General features: G+C 36.9%; 1 protein-coding gene across 3 annotated transcripts in view; it reads left to right on the top strand.

The window, feature by feature from the left end:
• The window catches only part of CHN1 (chimerin 1), a 103,061-nt gene that overhangs the window by 47,235 nt on the left and 28,749 nt on the right, over window positions 1-27,077 (top strand). For all 3 annotated transcript variants that reach the window (XM_087708838.1, XM_014066185.2, XM_014066186.2), the window contains 2 exons: window positions 14,475-14,763; window positions 23,222-23,299. In XM_087708838.1, the coding sequence (XP_087564964.1) occupies window positions 14,475-14,763; window positions 23,222-23,299 (367 nt within the window). The remainder of the gene's footprint in view (window positions 1-14,474; window positions 14,764-23,221; window positions 23,300-27,077) is intronic.

Below are 27,077 nucleotides of genomic sequence, written 5' to 3' on the forward strand. Positions count from 1 at the left end.
TTGGAAAGCTGTTTTAAATCTTCCTGTCGTACAAAAATAACAAAGAGAACTTAACGGCTGAAAAATTAGTGTGTTAGTCTTCAAGGTGCTGCAAGAGTCTTTCTTGTTTTTTGCTGGAAAAGTCTAACATGGCTACCCCTTTGAAAAAAATCTTATTCAATTTCCTCCTCTAATGCTGCTGCTTTTTCTGCTCTTGTCTTTCATCGCTTAAGCTCATTTTGATGCAGGCACCCTTCTTTTTTCTTCTTGTGTTTTCCAGTGAAAAATAATATGCATTAATAGTACAGTCAAAAGGAAAATAAAATAGCACTGGCACTCTAAAATAGCACGCTTTTAAAAAAAGAGGAAAAATTGGTCCTTCCATGCTGTGTGTATTGTCAGCATAATAACCTTTCAGTTGTCTTTTGATACAATATCTGATTATTTGTGGAGCAGGTTATACAGTGGCTTGTTAGCTTCCCAGTGTTTTGATCCTGAAAATTTAATCTCCTTCCCCTTTCCTAGTAGATATATGCTGGTACTGGGAAAATTCACACTGATTCTTCCTGAGATTACAAAAGGGAATCCATTATGCTGGGGTTTTTATTCGGTTGCAATGCAGTTACAAAAAATGTAAAGACTGAAATTTTGAATATTAATTAAATGAATTGCATTAGAAAGTTTTAAAATTAAAGGCCAGATTTGTATGCAGCTTTGTTAAACTCAAATAAATGAATTAATAAACATAATAAACTAGATTGGACCTATTTAGTTCTGATCTACAATTGTTCAGGGCAGCCATACAATCCCACAAAAAAATTATAAATGTCACCTTTGTTCTCCTGTATCCTCTCTTCCAAGGCACTTTTTTGGAGCTGAATCTGAACTGCTGCAGAATTCTACTTATTAGTACAGGTAGTCCTTGACTTACGGCCACAACTAACCTCAAATTTTCTGCTGTTAAGTGAGAAATGTGTTAAGGGGGTTTTGCCCCATTTTACAACCTTTCTTGCCACAATTATTAAGTGAATCACTGCAGTTGATAAGTTAGTAATCTGGTTAAGTGAATCTGGCTTCCTCCTGGACTTTCTTTGTCAGAAGATTACAAAAGGGGATCATGTGACTCTGGGACACTGCAATGGTCATAACTATGAACCAGTTGCCAAGCATCTGAATATTGGTCATGGGATGATGGGGATGCTGCAAAGGTTGTAACTGTGAAAAATGGTCATTTTTTCAGTGCCATTGTAATTTTGAACAGTCATTAAATGAACTGTTGTACATCCAGGACTACCTGCATTTGAATATTTGCATAGAAGACTATTAATGACTAAAGGGATGTTTTTTAAAAAATCCTGAAGGTGGGGGTGGCACACTATTTTTGTATTGTTGCCGCAAGACTTTATATTTTTTGTTTGTTTTAAATAACTAGTCCAATTTTCCATGAGTGAAAGCCAGAAATCTTAATTATGCCCACTTCTTTTAGAACATCCATGTGTGATGCTTAATGTTTTGGTATGCATGCTAAAGAGTCTTGAATAAGTCATTCAGCTGTGTTCAAGTTAAAGCTTTTGGCTTTAGAATTCTTTTCAGTTCATCGTTGTTTTATTTTGTTTTAAACTTGCTTGTCACTGAAATTCGACTCTTGTTTACTGATAGAACTGCCATCTTAAATGAGTCTCATCCTGCTGCATAATCCTATAATACATTATTTTTCATAACTTACTGTAACTATCTTTGTGCACAATCTGCCAGGCAATATACGTAGTATTTTTATTTAATTGGCAATATCATATTATTTCTGACACCAAGAGCTGAAAGAAAGATCGGGGGGGGGGGGGGAATTCTATTTGCATTTACCAGAATTCAGTTAAATTTTTCACATGATTACCAATCCTAATAAAGCAAGATTCCTAACTGTTATTAAACATTTACTCTCACTTGAGTGATCGTAAGTAGGAAATCCATTTTAAACTTGGCAACGGCAAGAACAGTGAAAGAATAGGCAGACTTGTATTCCCTTTCCCCTGTACTTATTTGTCTATCTTGCCCAGTCCTACTTTCAAACTGGTCTCTGAGGATAAATTTGTTTCATGATTACCCTGTTTCTTTTCCTGTCTTTCTAAGGTTGTGGGAAAGGGTCTTCTCAAAAGAACCTTCTGAATTTCAGTTGTTTGTCCTGTTATTTTGTCACATCTATCTTTCTATATATAAGAGTGTGTGTGTGTGTGTGTGTGTGTGTGTGTGTGTGTGTTTTCCAGCATAACTCTTGAATGCCTTGAGCAATTTCAACCCAACTTGGTACACAGATGACTTACTGTCTGGAAACAAATACTGTGGGAGTAAGACACCCCTAACACCCCTCGGGTGGGGGGGTGTTCTGTTAAGATATAGCCTGTTGTTCCTTAAAATGGCTTCTACTGTACTGCCATAAAATGGCTTTAATGTACAGCCCAGTGGAATTGCCACAGTACTCCCCAAGGGGGCTTCCTCTGGTAAGGGGGAAAATCCAACATTAGAAATTATGTTTGGTCCAGACATTTTCCCCCTATAAATAAATACCCAGACAACACAGGGTTATCAACTAGTTGTAAAAAAATTCAACACACAAATGAACATATTCAGAATGATCTGTCTACATGATAAAAGGTGAGGGTGCAACTTGAAATATACAGGCAGTCTTCCATTAATGACTACCCTGTATAGCAAGGCTGGGCAATCATAGCCCATTTACGACCTGTGGCCTTCAACTCCCAGAATTCTGAGCCAGCATGGTATTTTGGGAGTGGAAGTCCACAGTTCATAAAGGGGCCATAGTTGCCCATCCCTGCTGTATTGTCAAAATAATTTGACAATAATATATAATATTATTATTTGTATATATAAATTATATTATTACAGAAATTCAACTGATTACTCAGAGTTCCCATAGTGTTGAAAAAGTAACTTTAAAGCCAGTCCTTGTACTTTTGATAGTTGTAGTGTCCCCACAGCCACATGATTGAGGTTCTGCAAACAGTGGATATTGCAACCGTTTCTGTGTCCCACCATTATATGATCCTCCTTCCTGCAATTCATGACTTCTCCTAAGCAGAATCAGTGGAAAGCTGGCAGTAAAATTATGAGTTGTGGTCATATGATGTCTGTCTTTATGACTATGGGTCATTCATTTAATAACCATGGCAGAAGTAAGGTTGTAAATCCATCGCAATCATCTAATATCTTGCCAATCCCAGTTGTGGTTATTAAGGACAAAACTGAAAATTATGCCTGTTTGCTGCCTTTAATTTTCTCGAAGACGTTCTGCATCTCTGTTAGTATAAAAAGAATGTGATTCATTTTGGAAAAGTCTATGTGTAGGAGAGCTTAGTGCTGCATAAGACTTGCTAGCCAAGTCTTCTCATTCCTATTAAAAAACAGTGATTCCTGAACTAATTCCTTAGAAATTGAAAGGCTGCTCTAAGACAATTAGGCAATTATTTCCCCCTAAGGGATGCCTGCTTTAAAATTCAGAACATTAGTTATATTAGTAGATTGGCAAGCACACATTTCTCTCTTCCTTTTACTCAACCAAACAAAGAAGGAATCACACTCATGTGTTAATATTTTATGATGCTTAACCGCCTTGGGCGGTTTGGGCTCAGTATGGATTTGATGAGAACAGCTCTTCTGGATTTTCTCAAGAAGGAAGGATCACCTGCACATCACTTTGCTAGCTAGCTGTGAAATATGACTAATTTCAAGCATGTGTATATTATTTATTGTGTACAAATAAATAATTGGCTACCCCAATAGTCCATGACTTATGACCACAATTGGAACCAGAGTTTCCATTAATAAGCAAGACAGTTGTTAATGTATCGCGCCCCATTTTATGACCTTTGTTAAGCAAATACAGGTAGTACTCAACTTACAACCACAATTTTTATGAAAAATTTGTTAAGTGATTTTTGCCCCATTTTATGACTTTTCCTGAAGTGAAGATTGCATTTGTTAAGTTAGTTACCTGATTGTTAAGTGAATCTGATTTCCCCATTGACTGCTTGTCAGAAGGTTGCAAAGGGTAATCACATGACCCAGGAAAACTGCCACCTCATAAATGTGAGTCAGTAAATCATGTGACCATGAGGATACTGAAATGGTCATAAGTGTGAAAAATGGTCATAACTCACTTTTTTCAGTGCAGTGGTACTTTTGAACAGTGACTAAGTGAACTGTTGTAAGGAGTACCTGTATTGACTTTGCTTGTCGGAAGTCAGCTGGGAAAGTTGAAAATGGTGATCACAAGACCCCAGGATGCTGGAACCTTCCTAAATACATGCCAATCATGTCAGTGTTAATCATGTGACTGTGGGGATGCCTCAAGAGTCATAAATTTGAGGACCAGACATAAGTCACTTGTTCAGCCTTGTAACTTCAGTCACTAAATGACCATCCCAAAGGTGCTTTTTCAAGAGGCAACTGGACTTTCTGGTTTTTCTTTGAAGATGTTTCTCTTCTCATCCAATAGACTTCTTCAGCTCTTACTGGATGGTGTGAAATGGAAGGATTTATAGTCCTTGCAGACAGCTGGTCATTTGCGTTCTTTTAGCGGGTCGTTAAGATCACCTGGAGGTTTATTTGTGTCATCAGTCTCACTATCATTTATCTCCAATCTACAACACAGTCCTTTCAACAGTTCCAAGAAGTCTCCACACCCATTTGCACCACTCATGTGATTCTGATGATACAGATAAACCTCCAGGTGGCCTCAACAACCTGCTAAAAGAAGACAAATGACCATCTGTCTGCAAGGAGTATCAATCCTTCCATTTACCATCATGCAGTCAGAGCTGAAGAAGCTTCTTCGATGAGCAGCAAAACGTCTTCAAAGAAAAACCAGAAAGCCCAGTTGCCACTTGAAAAAGCACCTTTGGGACAACCATGACATGGATGACTGAGAACCTCCATAGACAGTCACTAAATGAAAGAGTATCTGTAGCATAATTAGATTATAAAGGCAACAGATATTAGATTGGCCCCTCGCTGTTGGCTTTCCGTAGGGCCTTAAAATCCTGGGCCTGAGGGTCAGGAGATGGGGTTATATTGTATATAACCATTATAACCATACATTGGTTATGTTGTCACTAATACTTCAGCTGTTGAGGTATTAGTGTGTGGGGGAAGGGTTGTTTGTAGGGGAGCTTTCTGTAGCAGCCCAGAGTCTTAATTTGTGATAGCCATATAATTTGACCTAAATAAATAATAATTTGCTTTATCAAATGTAGGCCATTTTACTTGCCATCGGTTTACTTCATGTTATTGAACTCTTGTATTCTTGCAGCTGACAGCCTTACCTACACTGACTAAGTGGCTACTATTCTTTCATATATATATTTTTATTATATATTTTTGAATTACAAATAGGTTTGATCTTTGAGCCAAACCCTTCAGCAGCTGGAATGTCCATTTTTTCAAAACTGTTTTTCCCTCCCACTAGAAGGAAACAGAAAGCATCTGCTTTCTTTCAGTGTGGAGCATTTCCCTTCCACCACTTCCCTCCTTCATTCTCTTCATTTGGGAGTTTTATGTGTCCTTTCCTTCCTTCATAAGACTGTGCCATTAAATTATTTAACTAATAATATTGGGAATTGTATTAATAAAATGTACTTGAAAGTGGTGGAACCTAGCAATGCAATCTTTTCATTTCTTATAGATTAAATAATTTATAGCAACAGAAACCTGTTACGATACTAGGCATTTAGACTATAATGTTATGTGAAAATATGTGTATGCAGTGTGAATAAATGAATATATATTACGAATAAATGCTCTGTTACCATACTCATATGAATATATCTATTATATTTTGATATAAGCAGGTAGACATTCTATAGTACTTTTCTTTCTTTATCCTACTGAATTCCAAACTTGCTTTTTCCCTTATTTCATAAACCAGTCAAATGTAGGCCAACTTCATCATAACCTCAGCTCCCGTGGCTTTGGAGTCTTTTAGGTTTGCTGGTAATATTTTTAGTACTGTTTCAAAGTGAATTTTGAAATGCTGTTTTATGAAGAGTATTTTTTTATGTATTTTAGTTCAGAACTGCCAAGCTTTGTGAAGAACTGGAGTAAAAATGCTTAAATAAATTCAAGTTTCTGCCTATAAAGCCAAATGCTGATTTTAGTTCTATGTACATAAAGCAGCACTGTATCCTCTTTATCCCCAGCCTGTTTTTTAATATTACATCTTTGTGCTCAGCTCATAGATTAAGTGCTTATTCCACTCCCATAACCAATGGTTTTGAAATGCCAGCATAGTGTTTTCAGTTGTTTATTGTGAGATGGATTTTAGTGACTAGTGTGAGGGAGTTTTCATGGACAGTAGCTTTTGATGATAATAAAGTAGTTTTCCATTTCAGTTTTATGTGCTCTCATATTACAGCAATGCTGTGTTAAAATATGTACTGTATGTCCAAGCGATTGAGTTTAAGCAGATCAGATGGATATAGTAACCATTTGAAAACAACCAAAGAAGAGAAGCCAAATCCATTTGTGGTTGAAAGAAAAATAAGATTGTATTTCAAATAACAGGTTTTATTAGACTAGGTGAGCAAATCTAGTAAGCCTCTTTTGTAGAGAATAGGGTCAGCAGACATGAATATTTGCTGCAAAGTGCATAGATCTCAACATTGCTATAACAGGCTGGATTCAAAGTGAATATAATTTTTATGAGCTCAAATTTCTTCCCCTCAAAGATGATTGAAGCAGGGAGGAGTGAAGTATCTTTTTAGCTTTTAAAAAGAACATATGTATTATTAAATATTAATATTAAATAAGAATATTGCAAGTTAGTGACTGCATCCCAGAAGCCAGGTTTAATAAAAGGTTTTTTTTTAAGACAAAAGAAAATGTAGCCCAAGTACATTATTGCACAGGTATCCTGTGCTAGAAGTGAGAATAAATGCACAAGACAAAACATTTTTATGTAAATCAGAAATTCCTTACAGCTAAAAGGGACAGGAAATTTCTAATTAATTCCAGAGGGTATTAAATCTGCCTTTAAAGTCAACTAAACAGTAGGGCCTGCTTAATGCCAAGGCCTATAACAGATGATAACAACAATAGCGCATCATCTCCAGTGTCAATTTTGTGGTTGGAAACTTGTTTAATTAGGGAGAAGATAAAAAGAAAAGCCAAGAGAAATAAAAGTGGGAAGTATTGAAGGGCAGCAGAACTCTCTGTTCTTTGGAGATGATGTCTGCTGCTGCTGCCGCCGCTGCTGCCACTTCAACTCAACAGTGTTTAGCTGGTTACCATGGTTGCTTTCCCTTCAAGGCCTACGGCTGCGTTACAAGAGGGCGGGGGGGACGGGACACTGCAATGTGACATGGGAAAACTCACTTGATTGGAAACTTCATTTGAATTTTTTAATATAAGGAGTACCCTGACACTCAAGACTTATTTGTAAAGAGATTAAAGGCAAGGTGCTTTTATGCTGATTAATTTTTGCTGCAAATGATTCCTCTCAGCTGTTCCCCAAGTGACACGGAATATTAGCAAACAGTAACTGCTGAGGATAGTGATGCAGAGATAGGCTACCGCTGAGTTAAGTAACAAGGCTTGGGCTGGGGAGGAATCCTTTCACGGGAAGAGTTTTAACTGTGTCCTTACACAGACCATGAAAGAAAGGCAGTAGCACCAGTACATATTTGCTACAGAGCTGGAGAAATGAGTCCAGGAAAATAACTGAAGGAGAGGGAATAGAGATTACTTACAAAAGGAAACTTGGTTTGAAGGCCATCATGAAAGTAAACTCTTTTGAGTTCTATGGTTTGGGGTGGGGGAGGGAGGGTGAAAGTAGGAGAACATAACATGAAGATGCAACAGCCATGAAGAGATATTTGCTGGGGGGAATAGAAGAATATTGATTGGGGGGCTGGATAATAAAGTAGGAATCCTAAAGCATGAATTGGGATGTAGGAATCCTAAATCCTAATCCATATCAAAATATATTTGATATGAAAGGTCAAATGTATTTTCCTAAAGCAGCTACTGCTTAATCTAGGAATATTATAGGCAACTACAGTGTTTGGCCATAGTGGTAAAAAAAAACCTCTTGATATTTCTAGCTGATGTGTCAGGTAAAAAACACAAAAATCAGAATTATATGTCCAGGCCTAAATTCTTTCTCCCAACTGTATTTGGTAGTTGGATGATGTAAAATTCAGAAATGAAAGAATGGCCCTCTGGATGTACTTCAGCAGTTTCTTTCTCACAATATCCAATCCATTCTTCCTTAAGAATTCACAAAAATATATTTCCCCACTTATTTCTTGGGGGCTTCATAAAGCCATAAGTGATCTACTATGTAAGTCAAATTGTATTTTTTTTCCTGAAGGGAACCCAGGAGATTGAAGGTTTATAACTCTAATTTGGCCGGGAAGAACTTGACATATGTTTTGGATTGTTATTGCTGAAGTGTCCCATTTGTGTTACATCTCTGGCATATCTCTTACAATCTTCCATTTTGGATTCCATTTTTATATATTCTAAGTTTCCAACCCTCTAAACAAATGCAGACATGTTTCTTGTATGCAGGAGAGGCTGATGGCTGTTATCGCTCATATGGTAACAGCTAATGCTGTAGCCTATATTGCTGATAGGATAACCCTTCTTACCTGATGTTCTCAGAGGTTGTTCTGTGTCCTCATCCCACATCGTTGGAGTTTCTTTCTCTTTTCTCTCAATTTTCTCTTATCTTTTTCCTCTACAAAATAGCAGAGCCCTAAGATTGTATACCGGGAAGGTAGCTCTGAGGAGACATTAGAACTTAAACATGTCAGATGTACATTGTTCTATGCCAGCACAATACTTCACTAATCAACTGCATAACAAATTCAGTATGTAATAAAAATATATTTTGAAATGCTTAACTATTTTAGGGGGCATTTTCTTACAAAAAGTACACATTTGTGGCAGTCTCAGATTTGCTACTGTGTAATCTATGAAAAGGCCTTTGAAAGTTCTGTGTGCCTTCCATTCTGCAATATAGAGCTTTAATACTATAGCTAGTATTTTAGCCTGCTTTTGTAAAAACTTTCTGAAGTTGATGAAGAATGAATTGACTGTCCAGTTATCTCCCTCTGACTACTTTTTCTCTTTTTTCTTCACATGTGATTCTTGCTACATTCGACTCATGTTCTTCTTTCCATTGCTGCTGACACCCACTTCAGTCTGTCATTTATTATAATTTCTGCCTTGTTTCGGCCAGAACTCCTACATCATCCTTTGCTGTTGTGCTAGCAACATACTTCCACCTACCCCCACATCTTTAGCAATTACTAGCAAGAGATTCAGAGGCTGAATAATATATTTCAGCAGGGCTCATTCCTGCTGAGTTTTTTTTCTTATTTGCAGAAAAAGGAATATTTCAAAGAAGAAAAGGGCTTCAATCTCTATCTCAGTAAGCATTTAGTAAGCATTTTGACAGTCTTTCCCTTCCTGCTCATGTCTAGCTACACTGGGACCATTTTGTGAATGTGCATTTGAGGGTTTTTTCCTTTTGTTTTATACAAGGCAAGCTACCTGGCTTCCTTACAAATGTCCATAACATTTAGGACATATTTTATCCAGTTATCCATTCCAGCAAAATAAGCATCTATCTGCCCACTTCAACTGAACTCAAGAGAATTGTATAGCTCAGAGAAAGCTCAAATGGTGGGGTTGCTATGAGGTTTTGGCAACATCACTTTCCTCTAGTAAGTATTTTTGCCAGGAAATACTGTAGTTAGTACCCACAAATGAAAGGAATTGGACTGTAAGGCACCAAGGGACTCAAACCAAAGAATACCCCAGCAACAGAGTCCCAGTTTTACATCATGCCTGCTAAGGAAGCTCTCAAGCAGAAAAACCTATTGGCTGGATACTTGTTTTGCAGCTGTGACATACCACAATGGCAGATTGGGTAGAACGCATCAAAGCTGAGCCACGGCATGTGATTAAAGCTACCAACAGGAAACTGACTGCCAGCATATACTTGTGGGTTCAGGTTTGGTTCTTCAGCCTGGTTAAGTTATTTTCAAGAGTAGCTCTACAGAATTTTGTGACATCCTTCATTCTGTTCTTCTCCCCTAGGTTGCCAACTTTTGGAACCTATCTACTTTATTCATCAACAAGTCTGCCTCTGGTCTCTCTGACTTTGACCTAACTTGGTCTAGGCACTTGCTTCTTGCTCTTCCAATTGACTGTGTATGAGGCCTTGACATGGTACTAATTGATATTGCAAAATGATTATTTTTAGTGGGAGCAGCTTTATACTGTTCCACTTTTCTCTGTATCAAGTAAGAACTCAGGGTAGGTATAGCAGTAATTTTAAATGTAGAATTCATTTACAGCTAGCAAAAAAAGAAGTCCACATTTTTCACATATAGTGTATCTACTTCAGATTTTCAGGAGAATTTCTCTACTTTTGTGCTTTAAATATAATTAATAGATAATTATCAGATAACTAATGAATGCCATTCAAATGAAATGTTTTCTTTTACATTAATGAACATAATAGGACAAATTTATGGTATATTGCTATCTTTTATTCCTCCCACTTTATTCATCCCAAATGCTTTCTTATCATTTGTAAGGAAAGCATTTTATAAAAAACATTAACACTGTACAAAGCCACTAAAGTATGGAAGAGTAGAGAAACTTGTCCTAATATGCACTTGGATTATCAGTATTAAAAATCTATCAAGGGGATAAAAGTAAGGTCTCTTGTTGCAGAAGCAGCAGCAACTGTTAATGTTTGTTGATTTTTGCCAAAAGAACCAAATAGATTGCTGATTGTAGGGATAGCTCAGAAAATAAAACTGAAGAGACATCATAAAAATACCACAATTTTTGTCCAGTGAATCGTCTTGTTTTTCCCCACTCTTAACTATTTTGCTTCAATATCATATAAAATATGGAAAAATTGGGATACAGTACATAACTCTCTCATTATCATGTTGTTTTATTCTGTCTTCAGTTTTAGTTTTCACCAGATTGTCAAACTGACAAATCAACAAATAAGTTTCTTAAAGTTTATATTTCTATTTATGATCAACTGAAAGTAAACTGGTACATAAAATACTGTCTAAATTATACTTTTATATATATAAGACATGTAGAACAATATAATTATATGAATAAACCCAAGTATACAAAATGCAGCTTATATTTTTAAAATAGCAAAGTGATCTTAAATCTGTCAGTTTTTGTATGTCATATAATCCATGTTCATGTGCACCCCAATTAGTAATCATGGAATACATTCCAAGCCCTCTTGATGCATCAGTATTAAAATGAGCAACAGTAACTCTTCCTCTTGTTGAAAGCACGACAAGTAATTATTCATTATCTATACCTGGGGCAGCCAGAGTAGGTAAATTGTTTCTTAGCCTGACTAAGCCACTCTGTTGAGAGGCCAGATCATAAAACTTCATTCCCCCCCCCTCTCCTCTCCCTCTCCCTCCCCACTCCTTCCCTCTCTCAGATGTAATTATTGTGTTATAGGAAAATATTGAGGTGGGGGGTGGAATACCTCAAGGTTTCTACTTTCCAGTCTTCATGGCATTTAGCAATACAAGTTACAGCCATATCTTACAGAAACAAAAATCTTGCGGGAGAAATACGAAGCACTTCCTCTCTTTTATTCCCATCCTATGGTCAATTTTCTCCCCAGTTAGAATCACTGGTGGGAGGAGACTGTAACATTTCATTTCTGTTCTTCTGGCAGGCTTTTTCTGCTGTCATTTCACACTACACTCTGCTCTTTTCCATTGAAATAAAAAGGAATTTGGCAATCACATTGTTGGTCTCTAAATCCTTTTGACTCCCACTGCTTGATCAGAAACTCAAGATCCAAGGACTCAATTTTTTGAAGCCAGAATGCCATTTTATAACTTATGGACAGTTGTCCATTCTTTTGATTAGCTATAAAAGCCAGACAGCAATTGAAAGAAAATTTTAATACAGCTAAGATATTCATTTTAAGTTGCAAATAAACATACAAGGTGTTCATTGAAAATGTCTTGAAGACAATGTCAAGCTCTTTGATATATTTCTGCGATGATATTTTTAACAATCCTTATTACCTATATAAAGTATATACAATTACCGAGGTATATACTTACATTCCTGTTTAATAAACAGAAACTGTCACAATGCTTCTACATTTCTTAAGTGACATCATAAGTTTTCTAAATGTGGAATAGTTACATTTCTTGGTGGCAAAAAACCCTTTCTTAAATTAATTATGATAAAATATGATGAAAACTGATTGGTATTAATCATGGTGAAAATTTGTCAATAATACCAGTAGTAATCTATATTTTATAGTACATTTAATATCCTTATATGTACATATGTGTGTATTTATCATAGATTCTAATCCATTGAATTAATTTAATACAAACCAATAGTGGATCGGTGGGTAGAAACATCAACTGAGAGAAATTGGGAAGCTAATGCAATCTATTTTATTGTTTCATTATTTTATTTTATTCAACCAGGACTCAGTCTAACTCTCGGTGACTCAGCATAAAAACAAATATACAAAAGTGTATCGATATAACCAATATGGACAGCAAAACAAATGTGCCATAAACCTACAGGAATCTCCAAACACCACAGTCGAATAATTGTCCTTCAATGCCATGTCTGTTAAGACATACGTTTTTTCCAGTAGATTAATGTTTTGACATAGTTTATTTTACCAAATCCATTTTTATCTTCTTAAAAAGCTAAATCTTTAATCTGAAGATCACAGCAAATTTGCGTGCCCGTTTCTCTATTTTAAACATTAAAATATGTATTTATTTTTTTAAGGAGAAATATAAACCATCTCCCCAATATATTTTCAGTGAAAATATACAACTGTTTGATCTGAGCTGTTGAACTAATGAATATATATATATATATACATATATACATATATATATATATATATATATATATATATATATATATATATATATATATATATATATATATATATATATATACACGGTATATATTGCATGTATGCATGTGTATGTGCGCATAGCCTTGTGTTGGAGTCAGATGCTGTCATGTAATTGTGAGTTGAGAGAGAGTGCTTTTTCCTTCTCTGATTTTATTTTTCATCAGTGAAAGTTCTTGCTTAATAGTGCCTCAAATCTGCCACAGTCAGAACATTGTAACAATCTTTTTATGCAATGTTTTTAAAAAATTAAATATGAAAAAAAAATTTGCAAAGTAAAAAATATTACCATGCTCATTGACCACAAATTATTCCAGTTAAGGAGTAAAAAGAATACCATGGTAGTATTATCCTTATGAAATAGATTTCTAAACTTGTAATTAATATGTATCTCCAACCCCTGATATTAAAGGAAACCTCTTAACGGGTTAACAACATCACCTGTATCAATAGCTGATGAAATTGTGCATTCATGACTTGGATGTTGGCTACATTTCCTGAGCCCAGGTTTGGAAATCAGCATAAAGTCTAAATCATATTTGCCTTAGTATTACAGACATCACAGATTCTTTTAAAATACAAATGAAAATCTGAATAAGATTTCCTGATAGAGCTTCAAAAGCATATTATGTCCAAATGGAGAAATTTATTCAATAAGCTTACATAGGTCTAGACTTGTGGTAGCGAACCTATCGTACGTGTGCCCAAACTGGCACGCACCACGTCGCCCGTTCCTCTTTTGGCTTTCTGGTGCACATGCACGTGCAACGATCAGCTGGCCTTCATGCGTGTGGCAGTGCTGGTAACTGGAAGAGCTGGTCTTCTGTTTTCCAGCATGAGCATCTGCGCCAGCCAGCTGATCGGCGGGCACACATGCGCACCAGTAACTGGAAGACTAGTTGGCCTAACCAGAAGTTCATTTTCTGGCACGCACATGCCCCCTGGGAAGCTCCTCTTCCAAGTTGCGTCCCAGACGAGCGCCTACGTGCGTGTGCGCGCTCTCTCCCTCTTCGGCACTTGGTGCTGAAAAGGTTCGCCATCGCTGGCCTAGACTGTCCCATGAACAGTGTTACAGCATGTTGCTTTTGAACACACTGCCAGAAGGTGACCCCCCCATCTATATGACCTTTTTCTATAAAAAGACAACAGGGTTAAACATGTAGATCTACATAAGATTTTTAGCATTAATATTTTGCAACAAAGAAATCTCTATTATGGCAATATTTGCTTTTACTGGAAAAAAAAAACACATGTCAATTTCTCTTCAAACACATTAAGTGACAAATCACATCTTTTCAGAACCAAACATCTCTCTGACTTTAGGGCCATGATTATTATGAGGTTCTGATTTGGACAAAGTAGCAGAAGCTGATGATTGAGGGCAATGACTAACCATTTTGTATCCTGCATACAAAAACCATAAAGAGAATGTACTAGCCTTAGTTTTTTTAAAAAAACAATGTGCCCAGAGTTGTCTATTTTTAATGTATATATGTATTGTTCTATTCCATTGAGGCAGATTTGGAAATCAAACTAGAAACTTCAGACTCTACTATGATGGAAAACACTTTGTTGGAGAGAAACGTTTTGAGTCTATCCACGACCTGGTGACAGATGGATTGATCACCCTTTATATTGAAACCAAGGCAGCGGAATACATTGCCAAGATGACCATAAATCCAATTTATGAACACATAGGATATACAACTTTAAACAGAGAGCCAGCAAACAAGAAGCATCCTGTGGCTGTGAGAGATATGGTTGATGGGAAAGATTCTGCGGGAGACAATGACATAGTAGAAAAAAGAGTAAGTAATTCATTTAAAGTTATACTTTTCCAAGTCTTAAAAATATTTCATCATTTAATTCATCTGAAAGACAGTAAATTCTCCTGCAGGTTACTGAGGATGAAAGATATACATATGTAATCAGATGATAAAAAGAATGAGGAAAAAAACCTGCTCATTCTGACAGCTGCTTTTTAATCACAAAAGCTACATTTTCCTTATTCTTTTTTCCCCTTTAATACTGTTTTATTAAAAGCATAGGATATTGACAGAAACTGACTTTAATAATACTACTTATTAAAAAATAGAAGAAGTAAAGGTGTCCAATATCATGAAGGAAAACAAATACTGCTATTCGTTTTCCATCAAAGAACAGTAGATCCAACAGGATGATGTTTCAAAACAAGAATTTTTAGAAGCAAAATGCAAATACAGGTAGCTTTTGACTTAACGACCATAATGGTGTCTGCTCATTACAGTGGTGAGTTGTGATGGTCATAAAGCAGGACATCACATGACTGACCCAGTTTCATGATCTTTTTTTGCCGCAGGGGTTAAACAAATCACCATTGTTATTAAATGAATTCTCAATTGATAAGCAAACCCATTGTGTCTGCTATGGGACATTTTTGGCAAAAAAAAAATGCCATAAATTGTGATTATGTGACTGTGGGACACTGCAAACAGCTGTAAATAGAGGCTGGTTGCTGAGTACATGAAATGATGTTGCACAACTGCAAGGGGGTGAGGTGGGGCAGAGCTTCAGAACCAAAGGGGAAAGTATTCTCTGTGTTTGCCACCTCGAGTTACTTATAAAGTAATAAAGGTGGGATAAAAATCAAATAAATAAATAAGTTCAGCAACCTGGTGGACAAATAGAGACCACTTTCCAGGCCAGACAAAAGATTAAGTTAAGTGTCAGTTTGCACCCCAGCATTTCTTCCTTTTCATTCTGCTTCCAATTCAATGAAACACCCAGAGGTTGCCCACTGTATTTAAGCTACAGCATACAAAATAACAAGTGTTAGCCGGATATTACAACTAAGGTTAAACAATTAAAAGACAAGAGAAAGGGAAGCATTTTGGCTACTCTACTAAAAAGGGAAGGAGACCAGAGTAGCACCCAATAGAAATGGCTTACATCAGGGGTGTCAAACTCATGGCCCATGGGCCGAATGCGTCACACACTGCCCATCCCCACCCCCAGGTTAGCGAAAGGGGGGGGGGAGTCTCAATATGTCACATGACGACAATGTGATGATGCGAGTTTGACACCCCTGGCTTACATCATGGACCAGGAAAAAGCTCTTGTGGGCTGGATATCTGGATACCTTCATAACTGGGAAGATGATCCTTCAGAATCATGCAGATGTAATTAATCAGATCTGAGGAGGTGGCCAAAAATTGCTTTCACAAGGAATTTTGCATTTCAGAGGTGGTGCTGACATCATTGAGATGATGCACGCATGCACGCGCACACAACACACACACACAGCACAGAGAGAGCGGAAGAGAGGGACAGAGAGAGTCTTAGTTATTTCTCTGGTACTTCCAGGAACAAAGCAAATGCTTTGGAAACATTCAATCCTGCTGTTTGTAGAAAGCCGTTGCAGGTCCTCCTTGTTGTAGAGACCTTGCCCTTTTTCTTTTTTTCTACTACTACCACTAAATCTTTTTGATGGTATAGAACTCTAGCTGATGAGGGAGATATAGATAACATGGATACTTGGCTAGCATATTGACTTTTAACAATTTTCCCGTTATTAAATAACTTTTTAAAATGTGTTTTAAAGCAGGTTTGCTTATTTCTGCAAATTATCCACATTTTCTCAACATCTGTCTACTTTGGCCCTAAAATTATTGCTCCTTGAGCATAACTTGAGAGGAGATGCCCAAGTGCTGCCTTCTTTTGACTAGCAATTTGAGCATCCAAATATCACAAAAACAAAGTCACATAATATCTTTCCTTCTGTCTTTAGAAGCAGAAGGCATGTTGCTTTGCCAGCTGCTTCAAAGGGATGTCTCAGTCAAAGCTTTGCCGAAGTGAAGACTCAGTCAAAGCTCTGCCCAGCCCTGTTAGCTAATTATGAGGCACCCTTATCTTTGAAGCTACTTACATTCCAGCTCTGCTGCACCTTGCAGTCTAATCAGCCTTACACTGTTTGTCAGCTGCTTCAAGAGAAAATCTGCTTCATCAAACAGGGCGCTTTTTTGGGTGGGGGGGAGAGGATGAAGCTGATGATATGATCAGGTGTGTGTGTGTGTGTGTCCCTGTTTAGCATAGTGCTGAGTCCTAGGAAAAGTCCGCCTTGGATCTGGATTCCTGTAGAGTTTAATCTGGCTGGTTCTTATTCAGAGAAATAAGGGGGACAAAAGGGATGCTGCCACTTAAGAAGGAAAAAAATATATTCAGCTGCCAATACCTTTCTGATATCACTTGTTTTCCAGGACTAAAGCCAAAATAGAGTGGGATGGGGTAAGAAGTAGATGCCCAAATCTGGTTCCACCACAAAACCGCGGAGGACAAAATCGCACTCGACGAAAGCGTGCATTTGACATCATCACAGCGCGACGAAAACATCGCGCTGTGATCGAAAAATGTAAAAATAAAGCGAAAACCTTACCTTAACCCCCCCAAGCCTAACCCTAAACCTAACCCTAAATCTAACCCTAAACGTAACCCTTAACCTAACGCTAAACCTAACGCTAACCCTTAACCTAACGCTAAACGTAACCCTAACGCTCTAAACCTAACCCTAACCCTTAACCTAACCCTAACCCTAAACCTAAACCTAACCCTTACCTTTACGTGAATCGGGTTGTTTTAATTTTATTTCAATTTTTAATTTTTTTCGTCGCGCTGTGATGACGTCATATGCGCGCTTTCGTCGAGCGCGATTTTGTCCTCCGTGGTTTTGACGGGTCACGCCCAAATCTGATTTGTTACAAAAACATAGAGCTTTCAAATAGAACCAGAGTACTGGAGTAGGAAAGGCCAACATTAAATTCTTGTTCATGCTCTTTTCTTTTAAAAGCAGCGTCCTATTGCATGACCCTTCAATAGGATATCTTCTGTACATACAGAGTTTCCCAATTTAATTTCAAACTCTTTGGGACCAAAGTATTTGATACATCAATTACATATAAGACTTCCATTAGAGCCAAATGTTTTCACCCCTCCATCAGATAAGGGTATTTAAGAGCCTATCAACATATTATACGGGCTCTCACCTGGTCCCCTTGAAATTCTAGCATAGAGATAATTATTTCAGAGAAGGTAGTGGCCATTTCATATTGATATCCCAATAGACACAATGGTTCGTGCAATTGCTTCTTGCACCATATATCTTTGTTGTCAGCTGCAAAGTCGTGTCCGACCCATCGTGACCCCATGGACAACATTCCTCCAGGCCTTCCTGTCCTCTACCATCCTCTGGAGTCCATTTAAGCTCATACTGACCGCTTCAGTGACTCCTTCCAGCCACCTCATTCCCTGTCGTCCCCTTCTTCTTTTGCCCTCAGTCTTTCCCAGCATTAGACTCTTCTCTAGTGAGTCCTTCCTAGGCAACATATTATTGACATGAACTGCATCAGTTTCCCATATTACAGGAAGGATTCTTTTCAGAGCATATGACCTGCATTCCCACAAGGCAATAGAATCTGTCTATGGAAGGCAATCATTGACTTGCTGTTTGTAAAAAAGTAATAAGACATAATCCTTCTTCATATTGGTTGATGACAACTTAAGATATAATCATTTAAAACAATAGCCATTGGCAAAACTAGATCGTTTCATTGCAGAATGAAAATTTCATACAACACAGAATGGATAATTTTATGCATTTATTTGGAGAAGACTCACTAGCAAATGATAAATTGTCTGACTAATCAAGGACGAAACAATTTTACCTGAACCATTTTAATTACAATACAAATATGTTATCCTAGTTAAGGTTATACGCTTTTGAAAAACACTACAAGAATTTGATATGGGTGAAGCATCTTCACAGGAAAGGAAGATGGTTAGATTTGTTAAATTTCATGGCATTTTTTTAATAATAAGCCCATTTCCCATGTTTAATATGTAAGAGTTCACTTTGGTGGGCATTACTGTTGCTTTCTTGATTTCTGAACATTCAAGATGATTGTGTTAAAATTGCCATGTTATATAAGTGTAATAAGGAATATTTTCAATTTGAATGAAATATTAATTTTTCAGAATTACACTGAGTCTAGATTGAATTACTGCTCTAGGAATAGCATACATACATAAAGCACTAATTGCTGTATTTCTATTTTTAAAGTCCAAAAACCTCTCCCATCTCATATCATCTTCAATTTCTGAAATTATAGCACACAAATAAAACAGAAACTGTTCACTTTTATTGTTTCAAACTAATGAAGCTTCACATATACGTACATACATACATACAGAGGGGGTGGGGAGATTCTCTCTCTATCTCTTGCATGTACACATCCATCCTCCCAGAATTTTCTTACAAACTCCTTTCTTGTTTATAGCTTCTGCTATAAAGTCAAATTATTTCTGAATTATTTCCAAGCCTTGTTCACACCTTGTGGCTTACCCTCAGACATCTTGTATAATCTCATTTCTTTTGAACCAGATTTCAAGAGAGTTTATAAATAGAGATGATCATCTTGGGAGTAACTATGAAGAACCTAATGTTGGCTCAAGGGCAAATAGTTTGAAAAATGGATCTGGAAAGGAAAAGTATCCCCACGAAGCAGTCACAGACATTTTAAATCTTGGGCACAGATTTCACACTCTTGCACTAACACATTGTTCTGGTTTCTAACTTGATTTGCTCATGATCTACTTAGCATGAGGTTGAGCCTGTCATGGCATATTCAGCTTCAGGGTGGAACCAAATTTGAAGAGAGACCCCCTACTAACTAAAATAAGAGAAGATTATGACTTTTGTCAATTACCATTTGTTCTGCAGATTCAATAGGCTCATATGCTGTTTCATAGGAGCTGATTTAGCTATGGTGTAATACACTAGGGGAAGTCTTGGTAACAGTGAGTTGCTTCATCTTAGAAATATTCCACTCAAAACCTGTATGTTTCTTGTGAGAAAGTGGAGCAAATTCTGCTTAGTTTTGGACCAATCTCTCCTAGATTGATGAAAGAGCAGTCTCTCCTTACTGGGTTTTGTTGAGTTGTTTTTTTTTTTTTTTTTTTTTAAAGCAGTCTCTAGATTTAATTTTCAGAAATCAGAAAACATTTTCTACCAATAAGAGAAAATATGATTGAAGATAATCATATTTAAACAAACAGAAAGGAAAAAAACAAGCAAAATATAAATATACCGTAGTTTTTGCCATGGAAATAAAGGAACCTAACAAAATATTTTATAAAGTTGCTTAAGATATTTTTAAGTAATTTAAAGCATGAAGCCCAATTACATAAATACCTAGCAAAATAATTTGCTAGTTCCTATTTATCAAATTAGAAAATAGTGTATTATCCTGAAAAATCAGGGCAATTTTATGAAACTATGTACAGAGCTAGATAGAAGTATGAATGTGATGGAGAAATTATTATTACAACTAATCTCTATTTTTACCACAGATGAAAGATGAGTTTTACGTCTTTCAGAAAAGGAATGTCTATACTGGACATTCAGATTGCTCGGACATTAGGATATGTGCACATTGGCTGCTAATCAGATGTTTTGAATAATGAGTGCAGGTTAAGGGACAATGTCTGCAGACTCAACTCAAATTCGATAACCATTTGTCTGAAATGGTTAGGGTTTCCTGCCTAAGCAGGAAAGGAGTTTGACTAAGGGGTTGGACTAGAAGACCTCCAAGGTCCCTTTCAACTGTTATTCTATTTTAACCATGATATTCTGTCTGCATCACATGCAATCCACAAATATGCTCTGTACATATGCTTTTACCTAATTTGCCAGCTGCACTGAGCTGAAATATAATTCCCAAATAGTTTACATATACAAATATATAAGTTTCTAATATTTGCATTTGATTAATCAAGGGGTCAATTAAAAAAAATAAAGTTTTTAAAAAGTTAGATAAGAAATACCAGTGTCCCTTCTATTGTGGTGGAGGTCTGAATTCTTCTGATTGTCCATGTATCATGTAAAAATAAAGAAGAAATTTTGTTGCAGAACTGATTAGAGATTTCACAATTCACAGATATTAAATCATACAGACCTTTCAAACATTTGAAGCTACGATGGACATCCAGAGCCATTACGACTAGGTTTCAATGATCCAATGGCCAAATACCCCTTGTGGTCATGCCATCACATTTTGAGCTGGCCTGCATTTACAGCTGTTTGCAGTGCCCCATAGTCACATGACTTTGATTTGGGCTTATTTTTGCTGGAAGCTGACATTTAATTCCAGTTTCCAGCAAAAAATAGCCATTGGGGAAAACGGGCTTGCTTAATGACAAGCAGAGTTCATTTAACGGACACCACAAAAATGTCATCAAATCAAGCATGATCACATGGTGACAGTTTAATGACTGCCACAATTTATAACTATAATCCCATGTTTAATTCCAGTCATAAATCAAGAACTACCTCTGTTGCTCATTTTTTGAAATTGGTCCGCTCTGCTGTGCTTTATATACTATATCACAGTTGTAAATGGTCCAGAAATGCCTATCAGTATATTCTTGGATATAGATGAAGAATTAATGAATGACAAAGCCTTAGACTTCCACTTACAATTATTCTTGGCGACAAGGATTAATTTAGAGATAGATATGCTATTTAAATGTGATCTCGATTGAGTGTGTTTGGTGTTTACATGATACAGAGATTTATTGCGTCATTTTCTGCTTTGTAGTCTGGGAGCAGCGTCTTACAATGAGAAAAAAGTATCATCTGACAAAAGCAGATTAACTCTGCATGATTAGAAGCCTCTGACTTACTATGATCAGTGTCTGCACATAAGAATCCTATTGGCAGACAAAGCTCCGAAAACCACACAGGGATTTTTTTTCATTTAGTGTCCACGTTGTAACAAAAATAACTCATTTCTGTTTGCCCAGTTGGTCTTTTGGATCTCTGTGCATTAAAGCTTTCATAACATCTAACCCTTTCTTTATGAATATATTATTATCCCATTTGTAAGCTATTTTAATTTCTTTTGCTTGCTTGCAAAATAAAGTATTATGCTGCTACCATTTGTTTTTCAGCTCGTTGGAAATGTATATAGCGTTCCCTTTGAGTACCTCAGAACCTATTGATAAGTCTGGGGAATTTGAGTCAAGAGTCGTTTTTATATATTTAGTTTGGCTAAATATATAGCAAGTAATGTCGGATTCCTTCTTTCCCATTCTTTTGAATGTATTAAGAATAATTATATAAATGGCTAGGAAAACCACAGCAAAGTCCTTTTTTTATATAACAAAAGGACTAAGTGAAGTGCAAGAAAAGGCTGTGAATGTCATAAAATAGGTATACTGTAAACAAAGCAGAGAAGATGACTTCATGTGTGAAGCTATGAATAAGCTAAGAATAGTTCTATCACATTTCATTTAAAATCCACATCATACAAAGCTTTTCAGCTAGCTCTTTAGTGTTAATGTCTGGGGGGAAAACTGTACTGCGATCTCAGTCTTTAAATGGCAGAGATGCCATTTTCTAATGATGTATGACTCATTTATTTCTCATAATCCTGATGATTTTTTTTTGTTCCTTTTCTTTTGAGCGAGCAAGATAGCTTTCTGTGGGAGGGGGAATGAGAGAGTTGAGTGGCACGCTGCTTAAATTCTTCTTCTGCTTTTTCATTGGTGACCTATTCTTCTAATCTAACCAATCCTGATACATTCCTGCCAGCATAAGCCCACCTCCTCCCCCCAGCCCCCTTGCTAGACGGAGGTTAGCAAGGACCTATTAACTGGAAACTGATTATATGCAGTATGAGAACATCTTTTGAAACAAAATCACTATCAGGATGGTTGAATAGGAGAGAGGGGAGCCTAGTCCTTCTTATTTGACAATTACTACATGAATTTGTAAATGGATGAATACACTGTGGGCTGTCTTTTGTTAACAGTGACTCTTGCTGTTCAGACGCACAAGTTTTCCAGCTTAAATTAGAAAGCTTTTTTTTTAAGTCTAACTGCAAATGAAAAGAAACTGTAGCATCAGCACTACAAGACTCTCTGTAGTTTGACTTGGGGGTGATACTGCTTTTCTTTTGCTTTAGTTCTACTTGAAATAAGTACCAAGAGGGCTAGGGTTTTGTGCAGTGATTTTTCCCTCCTCCTCTGTGTGGGATATTCTTCTCTCCTGCATCTTTTAAAATGCCCTCCAAAGAGTCCTGGTCGGGGCAAAAAGCTAATAGAGTTGCTGTTCACAACTTGAAACAGGAGAGCCGTCAAAGAGATTTATTGATAGCAGCCTTGGGAATGCGGCTAGGCTTGCAAAAGTCATCTGTGACAATCTGGCAACCTCTTAAACTCTTTGCTTATTCGCAGCTGACATCCCTTGTCAGAAGAGCGACTCTGAAAGAAAATGAACACATTCCCAAATATGAGAAGGTTCACAGTTTCAAGGTAAGATGCTCAACTCCATCATTAAGTTTCTAGCCAGCCGCATGTTGAAATCTTGTTAAGAAATGTAATGCATTTGCATGTCTCTGTGTTGTCCCTATGCTGAACAAAGTATTCAAGTCAGAAATTATATTAATTCATATTAATATTAAGTAAAAGGCATCAAGCTTGATTTGCTACAGCTATTCTATATTACGTGTGTGTGTGTGTGTGTCTGTGAGAGAGAGAGGGGGGGGGAGAGAGAGTCTATGTACATACATATACACCTGCTTATAAATGCAAGCTATTCGGAAATATTTTGGCAGAGTTCCTGGTAGATGATTTTATACTTCTCCCCTAATACTTAATCAAACATTCAGTCCACTTCACTACCTTTATTTCTGTAAAATAGTATTGAGTACTGAAAGATATAATCTGTATATTTCCTTCTTACTAATTATTTTTTCCTCTCTATCAATTAATCATCAATATTGAAAATGGCACATTGTTATAACCGTTCTCTTAAATCTGGTAAAGTCTTAAGGAGTCATTCAGTTCTCTGAACACAGGCTTTGCTTGTTTAGTTTTTACTTATTTTTCTGTACTCTATTGTTATTCTACTTCTGTTTTTAAAAAGTGACATTTTCCCCATGGGAGAGATCTCTTACAAAACTACACTTTTTAGTGTTTCTGTTTGTATTGAGCTAATGGTGTTGTAAACATTTGTTGTACCCATCTAATTAACTCTTAATTGAATGTGTGTCTGTTTAGCCTGCGTAAGTTATTATAAATAGAACAATCAGTTATCACTGGAGAGGGAATACCACAGCAATCTAATGTTCTAACAATACTGGCCATAATGGTGAGGGTAACAATTTAGCCAACATCTTAAGTTAAATCAAATCTCCACTTTCCTTCTTTCTGAAAATGCTCAGCACTCAATTTTGAAAGTCCAACTCCTGTTCTAGCCATGGGCCTTTCAATATGTTTACAAGAACTCCCCTTTCTATAATGTAACATAAATTTATCAAAAGAGAACAAGATATATAAGTAAACACATACACATATGTGAGGATACAGAGAACCACAAATTAGTGATGTGCTTCAGACTCAACTTTCATGTCTTCCCCAACCTGGCATATTCCAGATGTATTGTAACTACAAAGTCGCAGATTCCTAGCCAATTTGGGTTTGGTGTCGTAACAAACTTAAATGGGGAAGAGTGCCTCATTTGTATTAATGTCTAGAGCAAGAGTTTCCAACCTTGACAACTTTAAGACCTGTAAACTTCACAGCTGTGGAGAATATTTGTAGCTCGTTGTAGATTTTGGCACAAAGATATCAAATTAGAACCAGCATAGGAACCAATAAGAAAACTGACCATCCGAACTACCAGTCAATGACAGAACCAACCACCTTCTCACTAATTGAATTTATCACTTCGCAACAATCAGTTATGTGACCTACTGATCACAAAACCACACTGAACCTGTATAAACAGAGAAGGAAATCGAACAAGACACTTCACCCTAAACCCCACTGACAGTGTTACCTAGTGTGGGAATGAAATGTCTGGGAATTAAACAGCAAACTTGGAGAATAATTCACTGCCAAAACCTGTAGATTTCAATTCCCAGAATTCTCCAGCCAGTCTTGTTGGCTAGAGAATGCTGGGAGTTGAAGTCCACAAGCCTTAAAGTTTCCAAGGTTGGACACCCCTGGTCTAGAGGGCTTCATAATTTCAATCTTCACTGTATCAGAAAGTTGCTCAATAGCCTTAGGTAAGTTACACTATCTTAGTTATCCCAAAATCATAATTGGAAACATGTAGACAATAATATTGCTTTAGGATTATTTTAAGGATTTGTAATCTCATGTTGAATATAGAGTGCTTTAAAACTTGACAGAAATACACATGTTGAGGGTGTATTACCTTTTAAGTTAAAAGGTTGACTTCAAAAAAAAAATCCAGTTTAGGACTAATGCCCTTTGAATTTCTCCAGTGCTGTTCAAGAGATTTAATGCCAATGTGGCCTTTTGTGCTATGAAACTCTCACCACACCTCATACCACCATCAGTTAAATCCAATCAGTATTAACTTCCAAATCAAAGTAAGTATAATGAAGATGAAATTGATAAAATTTTTGAACAAAAAATCTGTTAGTTTAATGCTATAAGAGTCAAAGAAGTCTCCTAATACAGTTAAATTTATGAAAACTATACGAAGAATGGACAACAGAGTCTACAAACAGAGTCTATCATCACCTTCAATAATTGTTGTTGGTTCAGTGGCTTGTCGATCAGAAAGGTTGGCAGTTCGGCGGTTTGAATCTCTAGCGCTGCATTATGGAGTGAGCTCCCATTACTTGTCCCAGTTTCTGCCAACCTAGCAGTTCGAAAGCACATAAAAATGCAAGTAGAAAAATAGGGACCACCTTTGGTGGTAAGGTAAGAATGTTCCATGTGTCTTTGGCGTTTAGTCATGCCGGCCACATGACCACAGAGATGTCTTTGGACAGCGCTGGCTCTTCGGCTTTGAAACAGATGAGCACCACCCCCTAGAGTCAGGAACGACTAGCACATATGTGCAAGGGGAACCTTTACCATTTACCTCTTACAATCCAATTTTCCCCAATCTGGTAATCTTCACACATATTAGATTTATACCTCCTATATGTAGCCAGTCTTTTGAAACCCATCTTATATTAAAGGCATAAGGTTTGTGAAAGCTATTTTAACCTCTTGGGTTGCTTTCTAATATTTCGAAAAGTTTTGTTTTAAATGAATGCTAAAATTAGAGAGAAACACTGCAGCTCTTTTTTTTAAATCTCCCTGGCAACCAAATAATCTGCTCCATTTATTTTTAATGGCAGTTTGAATAATGCTTCCTTTGGCAGATCTTCAAGGCAGTAGAGAATCTCACTCCTCTGATACACAGGAGGCATTATCAAAAAAATTGCCCTAGGTTAACTGTACAAATTATGATCATTCATGGTGAAGAATGAGTCTCTAAAGATGTGGAGCTTGGGGACTCTGTTACAGCACTCTTGGGAATATTGCAGTCCATTTTTTCTGAGGTAAAAAAGGCAAGAAATTAAAAGCAAATAGCAAGACGTATTTGAACTTAAATAAATAAAATCAGGTCAAAACTCATTTAAATACAGTAATGCACTTTTCTATAATGTGATCTTATAGTATAAACAGTTTAGATTAAATTAGGCTCTCTGGCATGAAGAGTTATTATAGAGTAATGTTTAAACACTTGGAAAGCATCAAATCACAGCCCTGCAAAGGACTCCATAAAGATCTTGGCATGTGGTATTTGTTATATAACTGTGTGTGTATTTCTTGTGCAAACAATTCAGCCAGGCCTTTGTTGGTGAGCAAAGTATGTTTCTCCATTCTTTCCTTGAAGACTGGAGCATCTGTAAGTGCTTGGTGGCTTAACTGCTTGGTGAGCTTCCCAGGGTTTCAGGGCATGCCTGTGCATGCATGCGTTCCTAGGGTAAGAGCAAAGCAGAGAGGTCCTCATCATGTGATTTTCACAAGTCTAGTAATGGGTGTGCAAGATACAGTCTACATAAAAGGATTAAAAATCAGTTCTTTTCAAAGAAACATGCAAAAGTGCTAACCCCACCCCCCCAGCACGTTGTTCAAATGGTATCAACTCCTCCTCCATTTGTTCTTCCATAAGCCAGGCCTGTCATCAGTATTATCAGGGTCCTTGTTTATCAGGAAACTAAACAGAGGAGTTTCTGCAGGACGGACACCATTGGAGCAACATGGGGAAGTAAATTGATAA

Source organism: Thamnophis sirtalis, unplaced genomic scaffold (genome assembly GCF_051295495.1).
Source record: "Thamnophis sirtalis isolate CommonGarterSnake01/CBP01778 unplaced genomic scaffold, rThaSir2_p1.2 scaffold_1, whole genome shotgun sequence".
NCBI lineage: Eukaryota > Metazoa > Chordata > Lepidosauria > Squamata > Natricidae > Thamnophis > Thamnophis sirtalis.